A 23,461-nucleotide genomic window follows, 5' to 3' on the forward strand; every position below is an offset into this window, starting at 1 on the left:
AGACAAAGAAAATAACAATAAACACAGCCAAATACATGCAAAAAGTAAAAATCATTATACATACCACCTCTATAATTTTTGAAGTGGGATAGAGCAACAACTGTGCAAAACATTAAAGCTATTTAAATATGAATTAGAAATCCTACTCATTTGATATCAAAACTCCCCCCTTCTTGTTGCATGATTGTGAGTGGTATTAATTTTCAGGAACATTTTAAGTACCTTTTTGTGGGAGGCTTCAATGGCTTCTTTGAAGGCAGAATTCCGGGTAGAGGATTGACTTTGCGATGAAGAATAAAAAATTGGCACGTAAAATCTCTTGGCTGTACCCAAAGCTGCCTGGGCTTTTTGATCTGCACTCTTTTCAACAGCCTTTAAATCCTGATAGAGATCTGATTCCAACTCATCTTCTTTAATTTCTTCCTGGAGAAAAATCCATATGAAATAAAACAGAATTTAGGAAATACTGGAGATACCTGTAAAGATCTAATGCAATGATCATTCATTTCTGTATTCAATAAACCTTTATTGAGGACCCATTTTGCTATAGAGCATGGAATAATATTAATTCCTGTCCACAGGGAGTCAATAGTTTAGGGAGAAAGACAATCACAGACATTCATTCAATATATGATGTGTTGTGCTGCTGATGGAATTGCCACAAATAACTATAAAACCCATGGAGATAATACCAGGAAAATCTAGCTCAAGGAAATGACTCCCAAGCTAAAACATAATAGAGAAATAAGCAACTATTTTCAGTCTGCCTGTGAATTTGATGCAGTTTGCAATCTAGTTTTAGATATCTTTCAAAATATTAAGGACTAGAAAAGGAGAGGGCAGATCCTGCTTGATCCTGCTCTGAAATCATCCCCATCCCCTAAGCCTTGTTTCAGTGCTGGTCATCAGTACTCTACTGGCCATGCCTGCAAGACAGAGGACAAGTAATCAGTGGGTTCTGCCTGGTGGGTAGTTACCAGTCTTCACTGACTTGGTCTTGGAAGAAGAGAAAAAGCCAATGGGACCTGACTTGAACTGAGTGGAGCTGAATTTAAGTACAAGTCAAATCCTCCTTATGCTTATGATGGTAAGAAGAGAACAATGGATGCATTTTTGTTTAGAAAGTTTGCAAAGCAAATTAAAGAGTACTTCTTTATGTTAAAGATGATTTTCTGTTTTGCAGTGGAAAAAAAATCTCTTCTTGTTTTAAAATATTCAGTATTCAAATACACTGTGAGGCAAAGCACATGTCACAATTGACCAACTTGCACAATTAGTCAAGCAAAGACAAAAAAACTCAGCTGCAAAAAAGTCTTGCTCAACAGTAAAATACAGTCAAAAGATTGGTTACTTTCAGATATTGCACTGCATGCTAGTTAGCACTTAAAATAAAGCTCTTAGCACCAAAGCAACACAATCACATTTAGATACAGTTGCTGACATTTCTGTACAATTTCTCTACAAAATTCACATTACAAATAGTTTGTTTCATGAACTAGCTCTCACACAAGAAAAGATGTGTCAGCTTAAATAAAAAGATATTAACATGTAAGGAAGAGGGCTTGGGGGTCTTGGGCAGAAGCACAGAGGAAATCCGACCCGGCACATGAGCTTGGTGGGAGGGTAGGCCCACAGGTGAACAGTGCTGGACATTCATGTGAAATTGGGAAGCTGGGGCAGGTCTGTTAGGCACTGCTAAAATATTGGGATTGGATTCTACAAGGAAGCTTTGACATATAACAAGCTGTTTAAAAATATTAACTGAATGCATGAAAAATTGGGAGTGTTCCCATCATCTTTGTGGTTTGCAAAGATCATGTGAACTATAGCTCATTAAAGTGGAGGCAAGGAGAGTGGTTTAAAAAGTGGAACAATAAGCCAGGTAGGCTAGGACAACGGCCAGGTCTCGGGAGTGGTGGCTGGGTAGAGCAAAACTGGTGGATTGAAAAGATATTTAGGAGGGAGGTCAACTGAAGTTGTTGACCAAGCAGATGTGGGTGGTTAGGGAGAGAGAGAGAGAGGGAGAGAGGGAGAATGCTATTCCATAAAAGGGAATACAGGATATAGAAAGCCAACGCAACTTTTGAAAGCAGGAAGATGAACTCTTTTAGTGGTGTATAAGGAACAGTGGTAGGCTCTGATAAATTTCATTTTCCTAGGAAGAGCTGTTAACCAAATTCTGGGAGGAGAGTTTTAATTCTCATTTTACATAATACTGCAGGTTTCTCCCTGAGCCCTTCTTGAAGATCTGTGTATCTTGTGGGCTGACAACCTCCCAGGGCTCCATCCTCATGGACGTTTTTGCCTTTGTGCTTGAGAAAGGAGGTGAGGTTGTAGGCAGAGGTGGAAGAGAGCTAAGTGAACATGGGAGAGGGAGGGGACAGGGTGGCACCTGGTTTCCTGTGTTGTGAGGGTTAGAAACAGAGCCTGAAGCTGTGAATGTTACAAGGGATTTAAGGAAGCTGTGAGGAAGTGCAGCGCTGTGAAGGTTTTCAGGCTCTGGGATGCAGTGGGAAGCCATGTCTAGGTAGGTGAGTACATTGGTAAGAATCAAGGTGTAATGGTAACCATGCTCTGCCGTCTGCTGGTGACAGCGAATGCTTAGCGCACAGCCAGTAGCAAAGCAGCAACACCAAAGAAAAGAGAGGAAGATTCCTCACTAAGTGATCTGGCTCTGGGGATGGGTGCGGGGATCTTGGGTGACGGCTCTGCGTTCAGCAGGTCGGGAACCCCTACGGGGCAGAATTCTCCCTATGGCCTTCTATTCTGACTTCCTGTCCAGTGCCTTTCTTTCTCTCCCCACTTTCAGGAGCCTCTCTACCACCAGCCCGTCACATCATCTGTCTTAATAGACTCCAGTACTGTAGGAGAAGGCAAGTCAGATGCCTGCTGAATGTCTTCTCTATGGTTTGCAATAAGGTATAGCTTAGATTTGCACACGACTGCCAAACGCATGCAAAGTAATACGGAAATCAGTGAAAAGTAAGACCATTGCTTGTGCCCTTGGGTCTGGTTGTCTTCAAGTCATTGTCTGAAGACACATGTATCCCCCATGACCGCCCTCAGCAGTTGAATATCGCCTAGAACTCAATGACACGCAGTCAGAGACCTGCTCACACAGCTTCTTCAGCTTGGACAAGTTTCAAAACTAATGCAATTGATAATGCGATGAGTATACTTGATTCTGAATAAGGATTTTCAGGCTGTGTTTCCCGATTTAACTTGCCTCCTAGGCTTGGGTTACCAAGTTACATGGGTGGATCCAGTGGCCTGCTGCTAAGATGTTGAGCAACCTGCTCCCTGGGCAGGGGAAAAATACCGTGATTTACTCCAGCCTTGGCCTTTTCTCGTGTTGGATATGTTCCTACCAGAGCTGATTTCCAGCTACTGATCCAGTGCCTCTGAATTCCAGTTTGGGAAATGATGCACAGAAACAAATTATTATGTAGTGTTTTCTGATATGGAAACAATAGATGTCAGGAAACCTCAGGAGCGTAAGCGACAGTAAAATGGAATCTCACCATTGAGAAGTGATGAATTTTGAGTAAGTATCACCCGTGGTTTTTATATTTTTATTTATTTGTAAGATTATATATTTAATATTTAACAATGGCTATGTTTAACAACTGGCTTGCAACATTTCTGAAAATTTAACAGTTCGCTGCTGGACGCCGGCAGGCCTGGCTCCGCAGGTGAATTGGACGGGTGACACCTTTTCAAAGACGGTTTATGAAAAAAGGGGCTCAGACCGGGCATGCAGAGCACAGTTGTTGCACCTTTCTCGCCATGACCATCTAGGTCTCACCGAGCACAGGCAGCACCGAGGCGGGAGCCGGGATTCTCCTGGCGCTCTGCCTTCTACTTGCTGCACGACCCTGAGAAAGTTGTCTATCTTCAGTGAGCCCATGTCTTCTACTCATAAGGTAGATATAAAGAATCTCCTACCTTTCTGGGAAGGCTGTGATGGGGAATTGAGGAAAGCAAATTCTGAAAACTCTATTCTGTAAGTGCGAACTGTTATCTAAGCCCAAATGTGCCCTAACCTCAAGTGCGGACCCTAATCTTTCTTGCTTGTAAAATTGCACAAAATAGACGCTGAGAACATAGGCAGTATGTTTTATTTTTTTTCTGTTGGAAATTAATGTATTTTGAAAATAGGCTTAATTTCTCTTTGAGAGCTAGAAAGCATCCTGCCACAGAATAATATTATATGTAAATATTTGGGTTTTAACTCTGTCTACAAAACCTATTCAGTACAATACATCTTAAGACTAGTACCATTGCTGACAGAATCTTTGATGCTATTGTTTACTTGAAAAGACATCTCTTCTAAGTTGTTATTTAGAATACCAATAAGATCATTCCTACCTCCCTTGTTGGTGTGGACCCTCTGGGGTTAGCATCTACCTCTGGGTGGTCCCTTTACCTGGTCAGAGATCACTTGCTACTCTTGTCACATCTACCTTCAGGCAGAGATGAGGCTTCTCAGGGTAAGTCTCCCAAAAAACGTGTTTGAATTTGGCAGTTGGACCCTAAGGACATTCCCCATACCATTAACATGTATGAGATGGTGCTGAGTTTATCAAATTGGAAAATGCCTATCTTTATATGTATATAAAAGTTATTTTTAAAGAAAAGGGTTAAATGACTTTTGCTGAACTCATACTCTCCATAAAGTGGTCTCAGAAATCATTAAACCTTCTGAAATTCCCTCTGGCACGTCAATTTGTATGCATGGATGTTACCATTAAATAATGTCTTTTCTGTTTCTCTTATCATATATTAAATAGGTTTTTTTACATTAGTTCAGCAAGTATGGAGCATATGTGTAAGGCACTAGGCTAGAGCCTGGGAGGATGTAGTTTGATGCTCATTACCACTTAGGAAAACACGCAGAAAACAAAATCCACTAATAAAATAGACAGAAAGGTGAGCAAAACTACACTCATTATACTTAGATTCATCTCGGCTTTTCAGAAGGCAGGTACTCTTTTATGTCTAAATTTAGTGGTTACCTGAGAGAACGAGCTATAGCAGGAGAAAATTCTAAGTAAATCAAACCATTTTCTGTGTGGGGTTTTGTCACAGTTGTATGTTCTCCAGGGAACGCATGAACTCAGGAGACTGGAAAACCTGAGCTTGAAACTCTGATCTGCTACTTACTAGCTGTTTGACTTTGGGCAAATTAATTACCTTAGTTTTTTCACTTGTAAGTTGATAGTGACATACTGACCTCATTGGGTTGTGGAAGGATTAAATGCTAACACATAACAGGTCATTTAAAATGTTCATTGGCTGTTTATTCTGTCCCATCATTCATCACTAATTTTTCACGGGAAATTTTAGCTTATAATCATCATTGACTTTGGAATGCCACCGAGATAGGCTGTCATACCTCAAAGCTGACATTTTCCAGATTGGCTGCAACACGGTATGCATTACTTGTTTTACTGCATTTGACAGTTTTACATATTCCTCCAGTGAAAGAGTTATCAAGGACTTCTCCTCTGGGCTCTCCTGCCAGAAAATTAAACCTAGAAATAGAGCAATTTCAAGAATTCAATAGATGTAGAGCAATCTTTAAAATTTACTTTACTTATGTAAAAGAAATCCCTCTCTTAGACATTTTTGACTCATGACAAATGACTTGAAGGAAAGAAAGCCCATTTTTTTCCTAGTCCACAGTAAAGCATCCGGAAAGGTCGAGAAGCCAAACTCAGCCCCTCTGGTCTGTCAGGTTCCCCTTATTCCACTCACTTAGTTGTTCTGGGCTTTCGACACGAAATAAAATTTGGCTTTATAATTATTTCATGACATATAGAACCAGCACTAACTTCAGAAGCAAATTATGAAATAAATTACCACGTAAATAATGTCATTGTTGGCCCACTTTTTCTTCAGTATGATAGAGTAAAGAAATTCTTGTAAGGCTCTAATGATCAAATATTAAGAGCAATCATTTAATAAAATCATAGTGATATTGTTTTTATTAACTAGTAATAATATTTAAAAGTTATTTAACAAATGCTTAATGTTCAATACTACTTACAGCAAGTCATGCCCTGTTTGATCTATATCTACTATTAGTTATTTAAAATTCATGATAACCATGTAGTGTAAATAAAATTATTATATCCATTTTACAAATGAGGACACTGAAGCATAGAGATCAATTAGCTTAGCACAAATGAAGTATTTAAGAAATTTTTTTTTTGGCAGATAAAAAGTTCTCCAAGATGTTAATAGTTTTCCAAATTCTAATAGATATTAATATATACTCTGTGGGGAAGAAAAGAAAGAAGTTTTGTGTCAAAATGCTTGGTAATGCTAGATTACATGTGGTGAGATAATAGAAAATGTACATAGTGGTCTTTGCACAGAACTCCTAAGAGCCTTGTAATCTCCTCGGTGATAAGAGCACTAAGTGTGTCTTTTGTTTTAACATTTAGTCTTTGACCCTGGATTGCAACACAGGGCTCCTAAATCTCTTGGAATTTCCTGGGTGATAGTGTTGTCTTTTTTAAAATTTATTTTCCAATAACAGTTGACAGATAATATTGTATTAGTTTCAGGTGTACAACATAGTGATTAGGCATTTGTATAACTTACGGAGTGATCACCCTGATAAATCTAGTATCTATATATGCAATTTTTCTTTTCCTAATGACGTGATTCTTGGTAGCCTCCTGGATGGCAACTGGTCATCAGAAAGATCAAGCCTTGATTAGAAGCTTAGAATTTTAATCCCACCTTCTATTCTCCAGAGGGAGGAGAGGGCTGAAGATGGAGATAATGATCAATCACACTGACACGATGAAGCCTCCAAAAAAAAAATCCTCCAAAAAAATAACCCAAAATCTAGGGTTCTGAGAGCTTCCGTTTCGCCCAGAAACAGAGGTGCGCCCAGAAAGGGCATGAAAGAGCAGAGCTTCTTCCCACACACCTTGCCCCTCCTCATGCTCCCAACTGTGTGTGTTCATCTGCTTCCTTTGTCATACCCACTCATAATAAGCTGGTAAACAGTAAGTAAATTGTCTTCCTGGGCTCCGTGAACCCATATAGCAAATGGATCAAACCCAAGGAGGGGGTCAGTGGGAACCTTCAATGTATCAGGAGTGCAGGTGAAGTGGCATCTGAAGGGGGGTGGGCAGGCTTGTGGGACTGAGCCCTTCACATGTGGCACCTGACTCTAACTCCAGGAAGACAGTGTCAGAACCGAGTTCAGCGGCAGGACTGTCGCCCGCTGGTGTCACAGAGAGCTGCTTCGCTGGGGAAGCTCCCGCACGCCTGGTGCCCGAAGAGTGAGGGCAGCGGCAGTGTGAGAGTAAACAGGTACATGGAGGAGGAATGGTGCATGAGTTACAGCTCAGTGAGGTTGTTCAGAAAGGGGGTGATTCCTGTGGGTTCTGTAGGATGCACCTCACACCCGAATGGCTGCAAGCACAGTTCGGGGTGTATTCTCACTCGTAGCTGAATTTGTATCAAAATGGGTAGTTGGGGGAGGAAGTACGAGGAGGTGGTCTGGTAAGAAATTTCCAAACGACTTAAGTTAGCAAGACAAACACAGGCATTTCAGACTCAGTCATTTTCATTTCCTGTCTTAAGAGCAATTGGTGAGGAAAAAAGAACTGCTGGCCTTCTACGGCCACATGCTCCGTACTTAGGAGTGTGTCACAGGCCGGGAAGAGTTGAACAAAAAATGGCCCCCAGGTCCTGAGGAAGCTCTGAAGGTAGCAGCTGCTTGCAGACAGCCTGCAGACGGGGTTTCCACTTCCACGGAGGTGGCTCTCCCAGGCTGTGCCTGAGGAAGCTTTTACGGGTTAAGTCAACAACACAGCAGTTTTCAGCCTTATTCTTTTAAATTGACTTTAAATATTATGGTGTTTCAAATACATCATGGATTTTAATACTGTAGATTTCTAAAGGGCTTCTGTTTACTTTGGTTTAAGTGTCATATTTTGTAACTTTTTGAATTTCTTTAAAAATTATATATACATATGTAAATATGCTGGTGCGCACATGTGTGTATATTTGTATCTTGGCTGAACCCGAAAGAAAAATAAATAGCCTGCTAATATTCCTTCAGATTTAAGACCCGGTCACTGATGTTGGCAAGGAAAGAATGTTGTTCTGTCTTGTTAAGTTCTTCCTTGGGGAGGTGCCATTTAAAAAGAGGGATAGCCACCCAGGAAGCTACCTTTTGTGGGTGGAAATGTGTCAGAGAGGGGGCAGAGATTCTAAGGCCAGCAGATTAGACAGAGATTCCAGTAAGTAGCTCTCAAAACTCAGTTCCTGGGGAGGGTAGGAGAGAACTGGCTGTCCCGAGCCAGTAGGTTTTGCTCATTTCTGAGAATCCTTGAGACAACAGCTGTGCTTGGCAGAGGACCACATAGTCCCTCTGTCAAAGTGCACATAGCATGTGGTCCTCCCATCTGTAACTCTAGAGCAGAGTGTCCACACTTTTGGCATCTCTGGGCCACACTGGAAGAAGGGTTGACTTGGGCCACACATTAAATACATTGTGACACATAATCACAAAAAATCTCATAATGCCTTAAGTAAATTTAAGATTTTGTGTTAGGCCACATTCGTAGCCATCCTGGGTGGCATGCAGCCCACAGGCTGTGGGTTGGACCCCCCAGTTCTAGAGTCTAGGCCAACAGAGCAAGAGGTGAGTGTGTGATGTCACCCCTCATCAATCAGAACATTAGAAAACATGGCTTTCGAGTGGGAGTTTTGGCTGAGGTTTCCTTCCAGGGAAAGGAAAAAAGGGAAACCATTTCTGCACATTGCTAAGAATATGCTGTTGAAACACTCTCATTGAAACCAATTCTAATTAGGAATTCCTAGGACAGAACCTCAAATAAGTTTGTAACATCCAACATACTGGTGAGGAAACTGCAGCCCAGAGTTGTTCAATAACTTGGTTATGATGTAGTGAGTTCATGCAGAACTAGGTTTAGAATCTGGCTCCGCTTACTTCCACGCTAATGGCTATTCCATTTTACTGCTGCCCTTGAGTTTGGTTCAACAATTTCCAGTTTTCATTCCAATCAAATGGGGTTGTATATGCAATGGCTGCTGTTTATCTTTTAATGCTTCATGCTATGCAAGTCTGGCAGCATAAATGAAAAATTAAAAAAAAAACAAACAAGTCCAATACAAAGTAATAAATGCCTATAGCAAACGATTTGCTTTCTGGTCAAAAATGAAAGGGAGATTTCTTGATCATGGGAATAGGAGAATACAGGGGATTATCTTGACTGACTTTTCTCATGCTTCCAACACAGGCTTAGTTCTTCTGTTTCCATTGATTCCTCTTACCTTGTCTAAAGTTTTCTAAGTCATTGGCTCAGTATGATAAATTTAGGATCCCCTGCCAAACCTCCAATGCTCTCACGACTTTAAGTAGGAACATCAGAATTTCCGAGCGCTAGTCAAAGATCGGGACGAGGGTTGAACGGTCTCCTGAGGTTTCCTCCAGTCTTTGTTGAGGCGGTTACGGTCCTGAAGTAGCATGAAACAGTGGCAACGACCTGGATTTTGAAGTCTGTATTTGAATCTTGTTCTACCATTTACTAGTCCGTAGTCGTAGATGGGTTATTGAACCTTTCTGAGGAGCAGTCTGTAAGCCGAACAAGGGCCGGGTGGTACTGCAGGTCTCATCTTCGGCCTTTAAGCGGTACTGACTCCTCACCCATCACATCGTCTATGGGAGAAAAAGCTTCGGACATCCTAGCCATGCTCACTTCACCTCCCACTCTCTAAACTTTTTCACCCTATTGTGTTTTTTTTTTATCACCCCGTTTTTCTGTGTTTGCCTAAGCCATTTCCTGTGGCTTGTTCTCCCATTATTGATTCAGGGCCTGACTCTCACCCTTGAAGACTGGTTTTGCTTCTCTAGTGTTTGGACTTTTGACACAATGTTAGGCATGCTTTTCAGATGCTGCTGTTCTCCATTTGCTCCTGGCATCTCCGAGTGGCTACGCACCGCGCCCCCCACCGCCCCTGAGACCTGGCCTCAGGCATCGGCCCTGGCGCCCCCAGCGTGGTGGGCCTCCCACGAGTTGCCCATTACCTGCTCTACAGCTGTCGGAAAGGATGTACGAGGATGAAGACAAGCAGCAAGTGTGAAGGGCTCATAACACTGCCTGGTCCAAAGAACCGTGAAAATGCTAAACAATTTTATTTCCTAGGAACGGGGGCCCTGGCCACATGCTGCCTGAGCGTGGTAGCCACGTGCCAGAGACAGGGCTGGTAGGAGAGGTAAGAGGTTAATGAGGAAGCGGACGATGTGTCTCATTGCCCCGTTGCTGCTTCTAGCTCATTAGCTCTGAGATGCTCTTACTCCCCAAAACAATAAAAGGATGTTACATACCCAGCACCCATCAAGTACACACTAGGGATGGGCTCAAACTTCCGTGAGCAGACGACTTTCTTCCTCCCACAATCCCTTTCATCTGAATTGTCTCCGCAGTCATTTTCTCCATTGCATTCTAATTTGCTGGCAATGCAGCGGCCTAGTCAAGAAAAGCAAACAGCAACATGGACAACAAATGATCGTTTAAGACAGTATTTATTAATAGGAAACATTAATGCTTTCAATTTCAAGGAAAAGTTAAAAGTACGTTTTCTTTATTTTGTAACTGACTCAGCCAAACTCAGGCTTTACTTTAAAAAAATTTTTTTTAATTTCTCAATTACAGGTGACATTCAATATTGTCTTACTTTCAGGGGTACTGCCCAGTGGTGAGGTATTTATGTAACTTACAAAGTGATCACCCAATAAGTCTAGCACGCACCGGAGTTTTTGTTATTTTTGATAAAGATTTAGGAACATATGGAAATGGAATGATTATTTAGTCACCATGGGGCTGATTTCCTTAAATAAGAGAATTAAGTTTAGAATCCCATTCCCATTACAGTGAGCTTTCTGCAGAAATCATCCTCTGCAGGGGAAAATGAACAGTAGGTTCCGAATTTTGTTCTGACCCGCGATAGCAGACTTCAGGTCACTGTTTTATTTTAAAACTCTTAAATTTTTACACACACACACAGATGTATAGTAATATGGCCAAATCTCTAAAATTTTACATTGAAAAAGCCACACACATAAGAATCATGCTACATGATTCCTTTATATGATGTTCAAGAATAGAGAGTGGGATTAACTGGAAAGGAGAAAACAGGAACTTCTTCAGGTTTATAGATATTTTCTATATCTTTATTGGGGGCTGTTTACATGGATGCACACATTCATCAAAATAAAACTGCACACTTATTATCTGTGTATTTTACTATATACAATTATTTTACTGTACATAATGACTACGTTTTTTATTATATAGCCACTATGTATAATTTACTGCATAGACTTGTTTTACTACATATAGTTTATTTAATTATTTTTTGGCTAAGTTAAGTGCCTCTGTGATAGGGTATTAGTTGGCAGGTTAAATGAGTGAGGTTAGCAAATAGGACAAACTTCAGATACTTAGGTAATTCCTTTCCCTTTTAAACTTACTGAGTTTCGTAAGGATCCTTGGAATCAGTCACTACATGTTACAGAAATGGAAACGCCTTACAAACAATGACAGCCTCTCTGCTGTTCCTCCCTTTCTTGCCTGTGACCGTGGGGTGCTGCTGGCACCCCACCGCTCTGCGCAGGCCTCACTGACAACAATTAAATGTTTCACTCAAGATGATCTGGTTAACCATTTTAGGTTATGATCAGCATCTCCCTAGAGCTATGTGTGACTATTTTGACTAAATGAAATGCATGGGGAAACTGGGTATTCTTTTGAATACATTTTTTTTAATTAATAGAGAGTTCCCCCAAAAGCACTTATTTTTAACTCTTTTGGTTAATAATTCTCACTAGGGAGATAAGGTGTAATGGAAGTAATTAAGTCATTTGACTATTCAAAACCTTATATTGTATCTAGTCTAATATTATAAAGAATAACAGTTATACACCCCAGAATCATATGAGACTGAAAATACAGAAAGAATAGAATTTCTATTAATCCCAGCATATAACCTGGAAGATCCTCTATTTTAAAAGAGCACATTTCTAATTTTGTATTTGTTTGTTTGTTTACATGGCAGAACAGAATGGGTAATTTAGTTTGAAATAGAGATGTTTTCACTAAAGAAAAAACCTCAAATATTACATTTTTAAATGTTTTGAATCTGACACAAATGTGAGCAAAAGCTAATTTTTGATATGGCTACACTAAAAAAATTCCATTTTATCAAACAGAAGTAGGGATACCCATGCAGGATACAGTTCTCATTAGTCTCACTTCCTGTGCAGGGTACCAGATTTGTTACAACACAAGAAATTCTATCTATTTGTACTTCTAGGTATAGTGGAGGAGATCTATTAGTAAGAGTAGGAATGAAAGCAAAAGGCCATCTCTTGAGTGATGTTCAGGAATGAGTGGCATGTGCGTTATAGGCCTGGTGGGACACAGCTAACAATGGCTCCAGGCCACAAAACTCAATGGAGTAGGAAGCACCCAGGGAGTGAGACTGTAAGCATACATATACCCCATACCAAAGAAGGGGTGGGAGAGTGCAGGGCAGTCTGGATAGTGCAGGCTTGCAGAAGTCAGCAATTAGCCAGCTCATGCACAAAATACACATACACTTATGTCTGGAGCCATATAATCATTTAGAAATTGTACACTTTTCCTATTTACTTGAACTGATATTTTTCAGTTGCATAAAAATGTTTGTTTTTGTTTTCTTAAAATTTTTTATTGTTGTTCAACTACTGTTGTACCCATTTTGTCCCCATTTCTCTTCCCTGTCCTGCCCACCCCCTCTCCCACATTCAATCCTCCCCACTGTTGTCTTTGTCTATGGGCCCTTTATACACGTCCTTTGACTTGACATTTCCCCTTCTTTCCCCCATCATTCCCCCTCAGTTTGTTCTTTATTTCCATGTCTCTGGTTTATTTTGCTCACTTGTTTGTTTTGTTGATTATACTTGAACTGATTTTTGTAATTGCAATGACATATTACTTTTATAACCAGCTGCAAATTCTCTAGTCTTCCATGCTTAAAACTAGGGTTTGGAGAGAGAAGTTGGCACAGTGCATGGAGGTTAGACTCATGGGTAATTCTCAAAGATTCATTAAGCTAATATACTTAATCTTGGGGACTCCAGGAAGACTCTGAACAAAAATTGCGAGGGAGGAAAGGGAAGAGGGAAACTCTTTAGGATAGATAGCGCTTCGGCAATTGAAGCCTAAATATCATCCTGAGTCAGACAAATGATGGTCCATCCAACCTTTTATTCCCTTTGAGAGTGGCATGAGAGGATGGCTTTAGGAGGACATAGCAGTAGAACATTTAACAACCAATAGGCCATGGCACAACACAATCAGAATGGTTGCCAGCAAAGCCTATGCCAGCGATTAACCAGTGAATGGTTGAATGATGGGAAGCTCTAGGGGTTCCTGGTGAAGGAGACTGGACAACAGGGCAGGGGTTAGCAGGCGACTCAGGCTAACACCTGCTTACCAACCATTGCAGATGCATTCCAATAGTTTTGTTTTGTTTTGTTTTTTCCTATCAACGGCTGTGGACATATTGCTGATGAATGAGAGGTTAGTTGTGTGTATGCTGCTAACTGTCCTGAAATCACTCATTGTGAATTGGTGGCCTATGGATGTATCTAAACCCTTCTTAAACTTGTGTATATTTTTGGCCAAAACAAAGCTTTTTTAAAAAAAATTATAGAATTTATCATTTATTAAATAAACAAGTTTTCCCTGGTAATTTGTTCTAAAAACTATCCTTTAAGCTTCAAATAATTACACTTCAGCTTGAAGTCTTTATCTTAATATTCTGGACCTAACGCTTGAGTCTATATCTTCCTCAGCCATTGCCATGAAGATTTTCATCAGAATCTCACGTGACCTTGTTCCTATAGACACAATCACTATCTACCTACCCCCTGTCCCGCCCTCTTATTCCAGGTATAAGGGAGCAGGGCACAGAGGGAAAACCCTGACACCTGCATTTCTGTCTGACATTTAGAAAAGACTGGCAAGGCTGAAGGCAGGAAGCAAGGAGCAAAAGGAGAAAAACCTCTACGTCTAAGGTCTGGGGTCAATTTTCTATGGAATTTAAAATCTGCTATTTAGTTATAAATACCTTACTTTCCAGTGTATTCCAGAGTATACAGAAGTGATGTAAATTGTATTCACCTGAACTCTAAATTTAGCTTTGAATGGGCTATTTAGATAAGAGATCAGTGAACTATGCCCCATGGTCTAAAACTGACCTGCTGTCTGTTTTCGTAAATTAGACTTGACGGGAACACAGCCATGCTCATTTGTCCACAGAACTGCCTATGGCAGCTTTGATGCGAAGACACCAGAGCTGGGTAGTTGCAACATAGACCTTGGACTGGCCAAGCCTGAAATATATACCCTCTGAGCCTTCACTGAGCAAGTTTGCAGAAATCTGATCTAAACTATTCAATATGGTGAGCATTGAAGAGTTATTAATTAGTGATAAAATACATTAAGGAGTATATTTGAGATTTGATTATAATCCAGTGAACATTAACTGAATTTATAAATCTGGATGAGGATTGGACTTGAAGGGAATGGTGCCATTGTTCAAGTCATTTTCAGTCTCCCCCTTTGGAATTAATTTTGAAGCCATTCAGTGGACCACCCCAGGGCATTTGTCACATCATCTCTAATCATGCCCCTGACATAATACCTTAATATTAGTACTCTCAGCATAATAAATTATAGGAAGCCTTTTTAATCTGCCACTCCTTTTCAATTGCTTATTCTGATGATAGATTTGTGCTTATTACTAGCCAACTTTTAAAAGTATCTGCCCCCTACTCCTTTCCCTCCTCCTCCTTTCTCTTTTCCTGCTTTATAACAGCATAGAGACTTGGGTACTTGATGAGCAAAGGTGTCAAGTAAGTGGCCAAGATGGTTATAGTTTGAAAGCTCTAATTTCACACATAGAAAGAGCTTGGTAATTGGCGGTATAACACCTTCATCGCCCCATGCTTAAAATTTGGTGGGATTTCTCTATCACAGCTTTTCCTGGAGTCGATTGGAATAACTATGTTAGTCGAGGTATTTTTAGTAGAGGCCGAATATTTTCTAAAGGTACATTACCACTGTCACAACGGAACTTATTCTTGCAGTCAATCTCTTCGATTTTGCAGAGTTTAGTTGGAATGCATGGTTGAAAATCCACCAGGGACTCAGTGCACGGTTGTCCTTTAAACTGACTGGGGCGCAGCATAGGCCTAACCTTAAACTGAGAGAAAAGGAAAGATGAGTAACTCAGGGGCAGGGCGAAAGCCAACATGTATCTAAGAAAACTGGGCTTCTCTCTCACAGTAGTGATTTTGACTACAGCAGTGTTTCCTGTATGAACTAGTGGTTTTTCTGATTCCATCCTTGTGTGTCCTTCAGGAAGTGGAGCAAGAAGAGTTCTAAGACTTCCAACTCTAAGATCATAGAGCTCCAAATTTAATTGAAATCTAATGCACAGATATTTACTGAATCTCTCCTGAGTGCAGATCCTTCCGGGGAATAATAATAACAGCCCTTCTGTAGCTCAAAGAGAGTGTGGCATGAGTGATAAATGTGAAAGGGTTTGGGGTTTTTTTGCACAAGGAAGTCACCATGGAAACCAAGGTTGACACATTCTCTACACTTTAAAAGATTTTAAATGGTGAGTAGAACAGAGAGTTGGAGAAGAATAGAAACATGACAGGATTAAAAAGTTCTGACTTTGACGTCAGAAAAACTTGAGTTCAGAATAGAGCTCCCACATCCATCAGTGGTGTATTCTTGAGCAAATGACTTAACTCCTAATGAGCCATAACTTCCTCATCTGTAAAATGAGTAAAGGACCACAGGGTGGTGTGATGTTTGAATAAGGTCATGTACGTAAAGGGCCTGGACCAGCTTAGCTCAGAGAGTGGGTGCTCCACAAATGAATTTCTTTTTCTCCCTTAACGTACAGTTTGCTCAGGACCTGCCCTGACTGGATTCGCACGGTCAATGTCCTTACAGGTGGGTAAATATTGCAGCTGGGAACAATAAACAAACTGAGGGACTTTCCCATGGAGAGAGGGAAATAAGAGAAAGGGCAAGGGGGCAGACTTTTATTAGTGTCTTGAATTTGTCTGATTTTAAACCTTGGGCGGAGATCCCCATTTTCTGGCACCTGATTTTGCTTCCTGGGTTATCAGCGGCACAGACCCAGGCAGTAGCAATACAACTTCTGGGGACAGGATTTCTTTTTGGTGGTCATGCAACAAGCAAAACATGTAACATGGAACCCCATGACCCTCCAAAAATTACTAGATGAAATTTTCCTTCAGTGGAAGGTCAGAAAGCTTATTTTCAGAAATTGAAGAAATCCAGCATTTCTGTGATTGTTGAGCCTTTCGGGGAAGCTGAGCCTTTTGATTGTGTTCAGATTTCTTGACTATGTCCATGTGCCACCCACCTGTTTTTCAACACAAGGGTCACAGTCTGACCATGGTCCATAATCTCCCAGGAGGCAGTTGATAGGACAAGCTTGCCAGTTACAATCTCTGGTCTCGTGGAAGGTGCAAAGCTGGCCACAGCTGTTCTTCACATAGTAGTCATTTATTTCTCTGTGTCTGTAATAGCAAGGAACAATCTGGTTAGAGTGAGTATATTCACTGTGGTTCCAGCCCAGTAAGAAAAATATCGACAAGTGTTAACTACAGTGAATAAAAGGAAAGAAGGTTTTCATGAGAAACCAGGTGGGTTGGCATTGTGCAGGTCTTACCTCTTCAAGGAACTCAGGAGCAGGTACCTAATTTATGGGGCTCAGTTCAAAATAAAAACAGGGAAGGGGGCAGCTCTTACTCAAAAATGAAGACTCTCAAGACAGTGAAGGAAGAGCATGAAGTGAAGCATGAAGCCCTTCTCAGTGGGGGCTCTCGCCCCAGGAGGCTGGCCCTGATGGAATTCCCGGGAGAGACCGGACAGGGAAGGCTGGAGAGGAGAAAGTTCTGCAAATAGCTTACAAGGCGACAGCACAATGTGATAAGTACAATGACTGAAGTCAGGGTGATGTGGGGCCACAGAGTCAAAAAGAAAGTGACACAAGAGATACATCTTGGAAAAATGCCACGTGACTTCTCCAGGCAACAAAGGGAAGGGCATGCAGAGGGAACGGCAGGCGCAAAGGCGGCAGGTGGAGCAGCGGGACAGGCCTGTGGAGGAGCTTGGGAGGTGCACGGCTGGAAGGAACCAGATTTGTAGTTGAACTTCAGTTGGTAGGCGGTAAGAGAGCTGCTGAGGGACTCTTCGGCAGAAGACTGTTATAGAAAAGTCTGGTTTTGTACACATCATGATGGTTTATTGGGGAAGTCAATTTGGTTATTTTCATGAGACTCACACGACATATGCAAAACTAGTTTTCTAAAATAGATCTCTAAAATGTGCTCTAATAGCTAAACCACATTAAATATATGCCTTTCTCCCTCAAGTCATGTGAGCATCTCCATTGGACAGAAACACCCCACAGATTTTTAAAAACTGCTGGCGACAAGTAGCCTGAATTGGTGAAAAGGCTGAATTATTGAATGTGATTAAGTCAACCTGGTTTTCCTGCCTTCTCGTACATGCCAACAATCAAGCTAATAGCTGGCAGTGCTGCTCAGTTGAAGTCCTGTTAGACTCTTTAATGAGTAGAAAATTCTCTATAATTAACTCACTCACTGGTGGCAAGCAGAGTTATATGCTGATTGAATAAAAAGCTTGAGTAGTGATTCTAAGTAAATAGTCAACTGAAACAATCACACAGATTCTTAATCAAATTTCTTTGAAACTCCTCAATTTTATGGAGAGAACAGAAATAGACTTCCATTCAACCTTACGTGGGAAAGACCACAAACCCCATCTGAATTCATGAGTTCTTATTTTGAGATATATTGTTTTATCCCATTACTTATTGTAGTACTTTTGATATTGCTAACTTGTCTCTGAGGTTTCCAGGGCTCACAAAAAAAAAAAGCTACATAGCTCACACCCACCTAAATCTGCTTTGGGTTCCAGTATTGCAGGTCTTTGAGCAGCTGGACCACTCGCTCCATGGGTAATGGTCACAGTAACAGGCTTGACTCTTGTCAATCAGAGCACTCAGCAGGATGACATACAAGATGGAGTGTCTGGCCATGTTTGAGCGCCCCCAGGCCCTGAAAAGGAAGGATATATAACATGTATCAAAGATTTATTCAGGGTAAAGCTTTACAAATCATTCTCAGTTAGAGACGTAGATATTGTCTTAGAAAGCATCAGTGTCTCCCTGCCTTCCTTGAGGCACGTTAACACTTATAAACTTCTATGTTTGTGAGTATAAATCCTATTTCTAAAGAATTTTACGGTAAAGGTTCCTATGATTACAACCCCCAGTATAAGTAAATTTCTCTGAACTGTTTGCGATAGGCTACAAGGCAAAGTACAGATATATATTTGAAACCCATTTCATTCCAAAATGGGAATTCTTATAGAACCTTATACTTCTCAAAACAACTGTTCATTTTGTGTGGGCAGGACCCTCAAGCACATTTCAGTTCTTCGTACTTTTCTGGGCCTGGGAAATGAGTTAGGACCATTCTCCTGGAAACTCTATTCAGTTTCCTGACATCCTGGAAAACTGTTAATCAAAAAACAAAAACAAAAAACTCATAGACACAGATAATGGTATGGTGATTACCAGAGGGAAGGGGGTCGGGGGAGGAAGAAGAGGCTACAGGGGGGTAAATGGTGATGGAAGGAAATTGCACTTGGGGTGATGAACACACAGTATAATATACAGATGGGGGATTATAGAAATGTACGCCTTAAACCTATATAATTTTATTAACCAATGTCACCCAGATAAAGTCAATAAAAAAGGAAAAAATAGCCTGAGAAATTTTAAAGAGTGCGTACTGTCTGATTACCTCTACCTTCAGAGTCATAGAAGTTGGAGCTAGAATAGATCTTTGAAATCTGCAGGTTAAACTCCCTCATTTTGTGGATGATGAAACTGAGGCTTAAAGAAGTGCATTAACATTGAGGCTGGATGACAAGTAAGAGCTCATGACTCCTCATTCTTGGATGAGATGCATCCCGTCATTGAATTGGTAGTAACACTAGTTATTGTGTTAGTGGAGCATCTCTCAATGCTTGATGCTCTACCACCTGGACCTCAAGAGGATTCATCCAGATGTGGTCGAGCGCCAGAGAAAACTTTGACCAGTAGTTCCTGCGGGTATGCTGTGGAGCCTTTAGGGCCTGTGAATTATTGACTGGAATTTGCAAAGCCATCTCTGCCCCCTAATATTGCCATTTTGACCTATATATCTCTGGCAAAACATGCAACATGATTAAATATATGGAGAAAATACTGCTGTAATTAATATAGTAACTTTCATTTAAAGAAGTAAAATTCCTTTTGCCTAATTTCTTTGCCTCAGTTTCATTATCTGGAAAACAGGAATAATACTTTTACCTTCTTCATAAGGTTTCTGTTAGAATTCAGTAAGCAAATTCATGTAAAGTGCTTAAAACAATTCTTGGCATAGAATCATCACTCAGTAAGTATTAGTTTTTTAAATTAATAACATTTAAGAGTGTTGCAAATTTAATTGCAACTGTTGGTCGTGCATTTTTCAAAAGTAGGGGCTCTTTGAATTACAGCAGGGATCATGTGACGATCAAAAATATGTTTTGATATTGAATACTCAGAGTGATGTAGACATATGGTTTCAGTTACTTTCCGCCTCACAGATGAAATCTTATTGGATGTTGCAGTTTCCCACCAGTGTTTCACCTCCCTCTTCACTGCCTTGATTTTCTCTGCTACACATCCCCTCCTATATATAAACTATTATTTAAGTTTCAATGAATATCTCCCCTTCCCTTTCTCCTCCTTCAGTGGAATGGAAACACCATGGAAGTGAATCTTTTTTGCCTGTTTTGTTCATGTTAGCATTTAGAAGACTGAGAGCAAGCATAGTATACAATAAATATTGAAAAAATTGATTGGGTAGAAGAAACAATTTGCAAGTGGGTCTTAATGAAATCTGAATAATGAATTTTGATTCCACAATTACAGCAACTTCTTGATACCACTCTTAATATTTCTGCCAGATTAAGGATATTTTACAGACTTTAAAAATGAACTTGTCCAATTGTCATTCATTGTTTTAGCAAGAGTGGTAATCTGGTTAATCTCTAGCTTGTTATAATAGTTGATTGAAATAAAAAACTAAAACTCTTGAGATTCAGATTTACTTTTGAATACCTGTAATTTATTTACTTAGCCATATATATATATATATATATATAAAATTTATATACACAAAAAAAGAGAACATATGATATACACTCCTCTGCACTTTGCTCTTTTCACTCCACAATATGCTTTGAAGATATTCTCATAATAACATATGCATACCTACTTAATTCCTTTTAATGGCTACATAATTTTATACCATATGGATGTATTATATTAGATTTAATCATTATCTTAATTGTGGACATTTAGTTTATGTGCACACTGCAAAGAACATCTTTGTAATATATCTTAGCATAATTTTGTAGTACATCCATGGGGTAAACAGATGTATAAGCAAAATGGCTCAAACAATATGTAAATTTAAACTTTTGGTAGATATTGCCAAATTGCCTTATTGAAATTTGGCTCCTTCCAGTGCCTCAAAGAGTGAGTTTCTGATTATATTTTAATGTGGTTGTTTTACATTTCTTAGTTGTAATGAAAAAGTACTTCAGTGGGAAAAAAAATAGAGTTCTCATTTTATAAATTTTTGTTCAAGCCAGAAGCTTGAGATCAGATATAAAAGTTGTTTTTCCAATACACTAAAAAATTAGAGCATTCCTTTGTAATAAATCAGTAAGCTTTCTGAACTTTCTTACAAGCTCAGAGAAGAATGCTGGAATAAAAGCCACCAAATTCATTGACATATGACTAAATATGTCTTTCAGTTTAAAACGGAATCAGCACACATTTGAGTACCCATTTTGTGCTGCTAGACATTGGTGAGATACAAAGAAATAGACTCCATTATGACTGTCTGGGAGTCGGGGTAGACAAACACAGAAGATGCTTTTTATCCAAGCTTTTTTTTCTCTAACTCATAGATAAGCTGCTACAGTCCAAGGCTATCTCAGTCATTAAGCTAAGCACTGCACTTCCTGCTGATTTTAGTTTTCTGGTAAGTACCTCGCCTTTCCTGGCTTCCCTCAGCAGCACAGAACCATGGGACATTAGGCCCAGAGTGTTCAGACAGAATTTAGGTTGAGATCTGACAGGAGGCTGTGAGGCCTAAACATCAGACCTGAGTTCAGATTGGGTGGGTTATTTTTTCTTTTCTTTTTCTTAATGTATAATTTGTAGGGTAATTTCTCAAGAAATTACAAATTATATCAGTAGTGGATGAATACATTTTCTCATGTAAATGAAATATTATATATTATTTCTTTATTACCCACAATTTCCACCTCCTCTTTCCAGAAGTAACCACTATTACCACTTTGATTATATACTTCCAGATCTTTTTCTATTCATTTACATTTCAATATTGCTTTCTTCTTTTTAAAATTTTTTTTAAAAATTTAAATACTTTATTATTTATGCAATTGCAGCCCTTGGGAGCTGAAGATTCTAAACAATGTGAAGTTTCCCTGTTTAATTAACTAAACAGATCACCATCCCATCCTCTCCCTCCCCTCCCCAATTGGGGTCTTCTTTTACAAAACTGCTTCGGCAAGGAAATATAAACAGAGTGTTTGGCTGTTTTGGCTGTTGTTTGTCTATTTGTTTTTTCTTACTGGATTTTAAAGAAATGGGTATTTTCCTGAATAATTCTCTCCATTGTAGAAAGAACAAACTCTGAAAGCATTTTGTACGACGAGGGCACCGTGATGGGAAAAGCTGAATTGTAAGAGGCTGCACGTTCTCTTGGTTTCCACAGACACTATTTTAACTCCCCAAAGCTTGAAAAGCAGAGGTGGCTTTTATCTCAGTTATCACCAGAAACTGCAAGAACAGAACCCCAAAACAATATTCCAATCTCTTCTTTGCCTATAATTGTTCTGAGGCAATTTAAAAACTGCTCTAAATTAAGGTGGTACATCAAGGCATTGTATTTGAGGGAATGCTCCCGGAAGAGCTCATGGGTAGCACCTCCTTTTGTAACATTTTATTGTTATGAGGAGAAATTGTTTTATGTGAAAAAGATAATTTTCATTCAAATAAAGATAATTAGTTCACTAAATTTTTTTATTCATGTCCCAGCATATAATATCAAATGGTTCCTTATTTGTTAATTTTCAACATCTCTAGGCATTTGGGAGATATCTCAAATTATATAAGGACATTTTACACATTACCATACAGTTTTTGTACAAACATGGAACGAAAGAAGAGAGCTAAGAAAATCTTCCACTGCAGGTCGAGGGAGAAGGACAGCAATTCTGCAAGCTTCTCATAATTGCCGTCCCCTCTTGAACCCTAAAAATCAGTGACCCCATGAATCACTGGAAATGGCTTTGTGAGCATTCAGAAAATGTTAGCGTAAGGTGAAGTCCACCTGATTTTGACCTGTTACCATCCCTCAATTTGTCTGTAAGGGAGCTCGGCGCATCTTAAAGGATAATCTAGTTTGCTCTCAAATACAGGTTCTTCCTTTCCATCTCCTTGTAAACTCCCTGAATCTTTTATTTCTTAGTTTTTCTTCTGTGCATGCCCCAGGAGCTCCAGAAATGATTTGTCATTGTTAATGTAGACTGAGGAGCCCCCGGCACAGGACTGATCTTTTAGCCAAAGGCTATGTTTGCTTAACTTTTAATCTTAAGCAACAAGGTAGTTCTATGGGAGAAAATTTATTAAGAAGCAGGAAGTTTTGGTTCTCTTGAAATTTAAGCAAAGTAATTATTGCTAATTTTAAAAAGGCAGAGAAATGGCTATCATTGGAGTTAACGAATTTTACACGTGAAAGGATAAATTTGTTGGAAGCACAATCTACAATTTTGAAAGGTTAAGATTACACATGAAATCATTACATCACTCACCTTTAAAACAGGACTTCCGGTGGCCAGGGAGTGAATCTGTAAATGCCTGGAGAGACAATGGGTGCTTACAATATGAAGGGTTTAAAAGACCATCCCAGCCTTCTACTCTGTTGCTAGCTGGCACAGGTAATGCCATCTTATCGCAGAGCCCTGCCGCACCTAGAGTGTGTTGTGTAAACATTCTGTGGGCGCTCTGGACTTTGTAAATGATTGCTCCAATCAGTAGTCACTTGCAAACTCCTAAGAGCGAGATATTCCCAGAGACTTGACTTTTCAATGACTGCCCCATTCAAGGGATGTTGTAATAAGTATTGCCACTGTAGAGAAAAGAAATGTTTGACTCCATT

General features: G+C 39.9%; 1 protein-coding gene across 1 annotated transcript in view; it reads right to left on the reverse strand.

The window, feature by feature from the left end:
- C6 (complement C6) overlaps positions 1 to 23,244 on the reverse strand; it is a 58,407-nt gene extending 35,163 nt beyond the window's left edge. The window contains exons 1-7 of the mRNA XM_054583975.1: positions 23,115 to 23,244; positions 18,068 to 18,229; positions 16,507 to 16,663; positions 15,159 to 15,303; positions 10,379 to 10,520; positions 5,396 to 5,534; positions 223 to 423 (exon numbers count right to left, since the gene is read on the reverse strand). Coding sequence (XP_054439950.1) covers positions 223 to 423; positions 5,396 to 5,534; positions 10,379 to 10,520; positions 15,159 to 15,303; positions 16,507 to 16,663; positions 18,068 to 18,210 — 927 coding nt within the window. The 5' untranslated portion in view covers positions 18,211 to 18,229; positions 23,115 to 23,244. The remainder of the gene's footprint in view (positions 1 to 222; positions 424 to 5,395; positions 5,535 to 10,378; positions 10,521 to 15,158; positions 15,304 to 16,506; positions 16,664 to 18,067; positions 18,230 to 23,114) is intronic.
- Positions 23,245 to 23,461: the final 217 nt, after the last annotated feature.

This window comes from Pteronotus mesoamericanus, unplaced genomic scaffold, assembly GCF_021234165.1.
Source record: "Pteronotus mesoamericanus isolate MK-2021 breed Mesoamerican mustached bat unplaced genomic scaffold, CSHL_Meso_final contig_75, whole genome shotgun sequence".
NCBI lineage: Eukaryota > Metazoa > Chordata > Mammalia > Chiroptera > Mormoopidae > Pteronotus > Pteronotus mesoamericanus.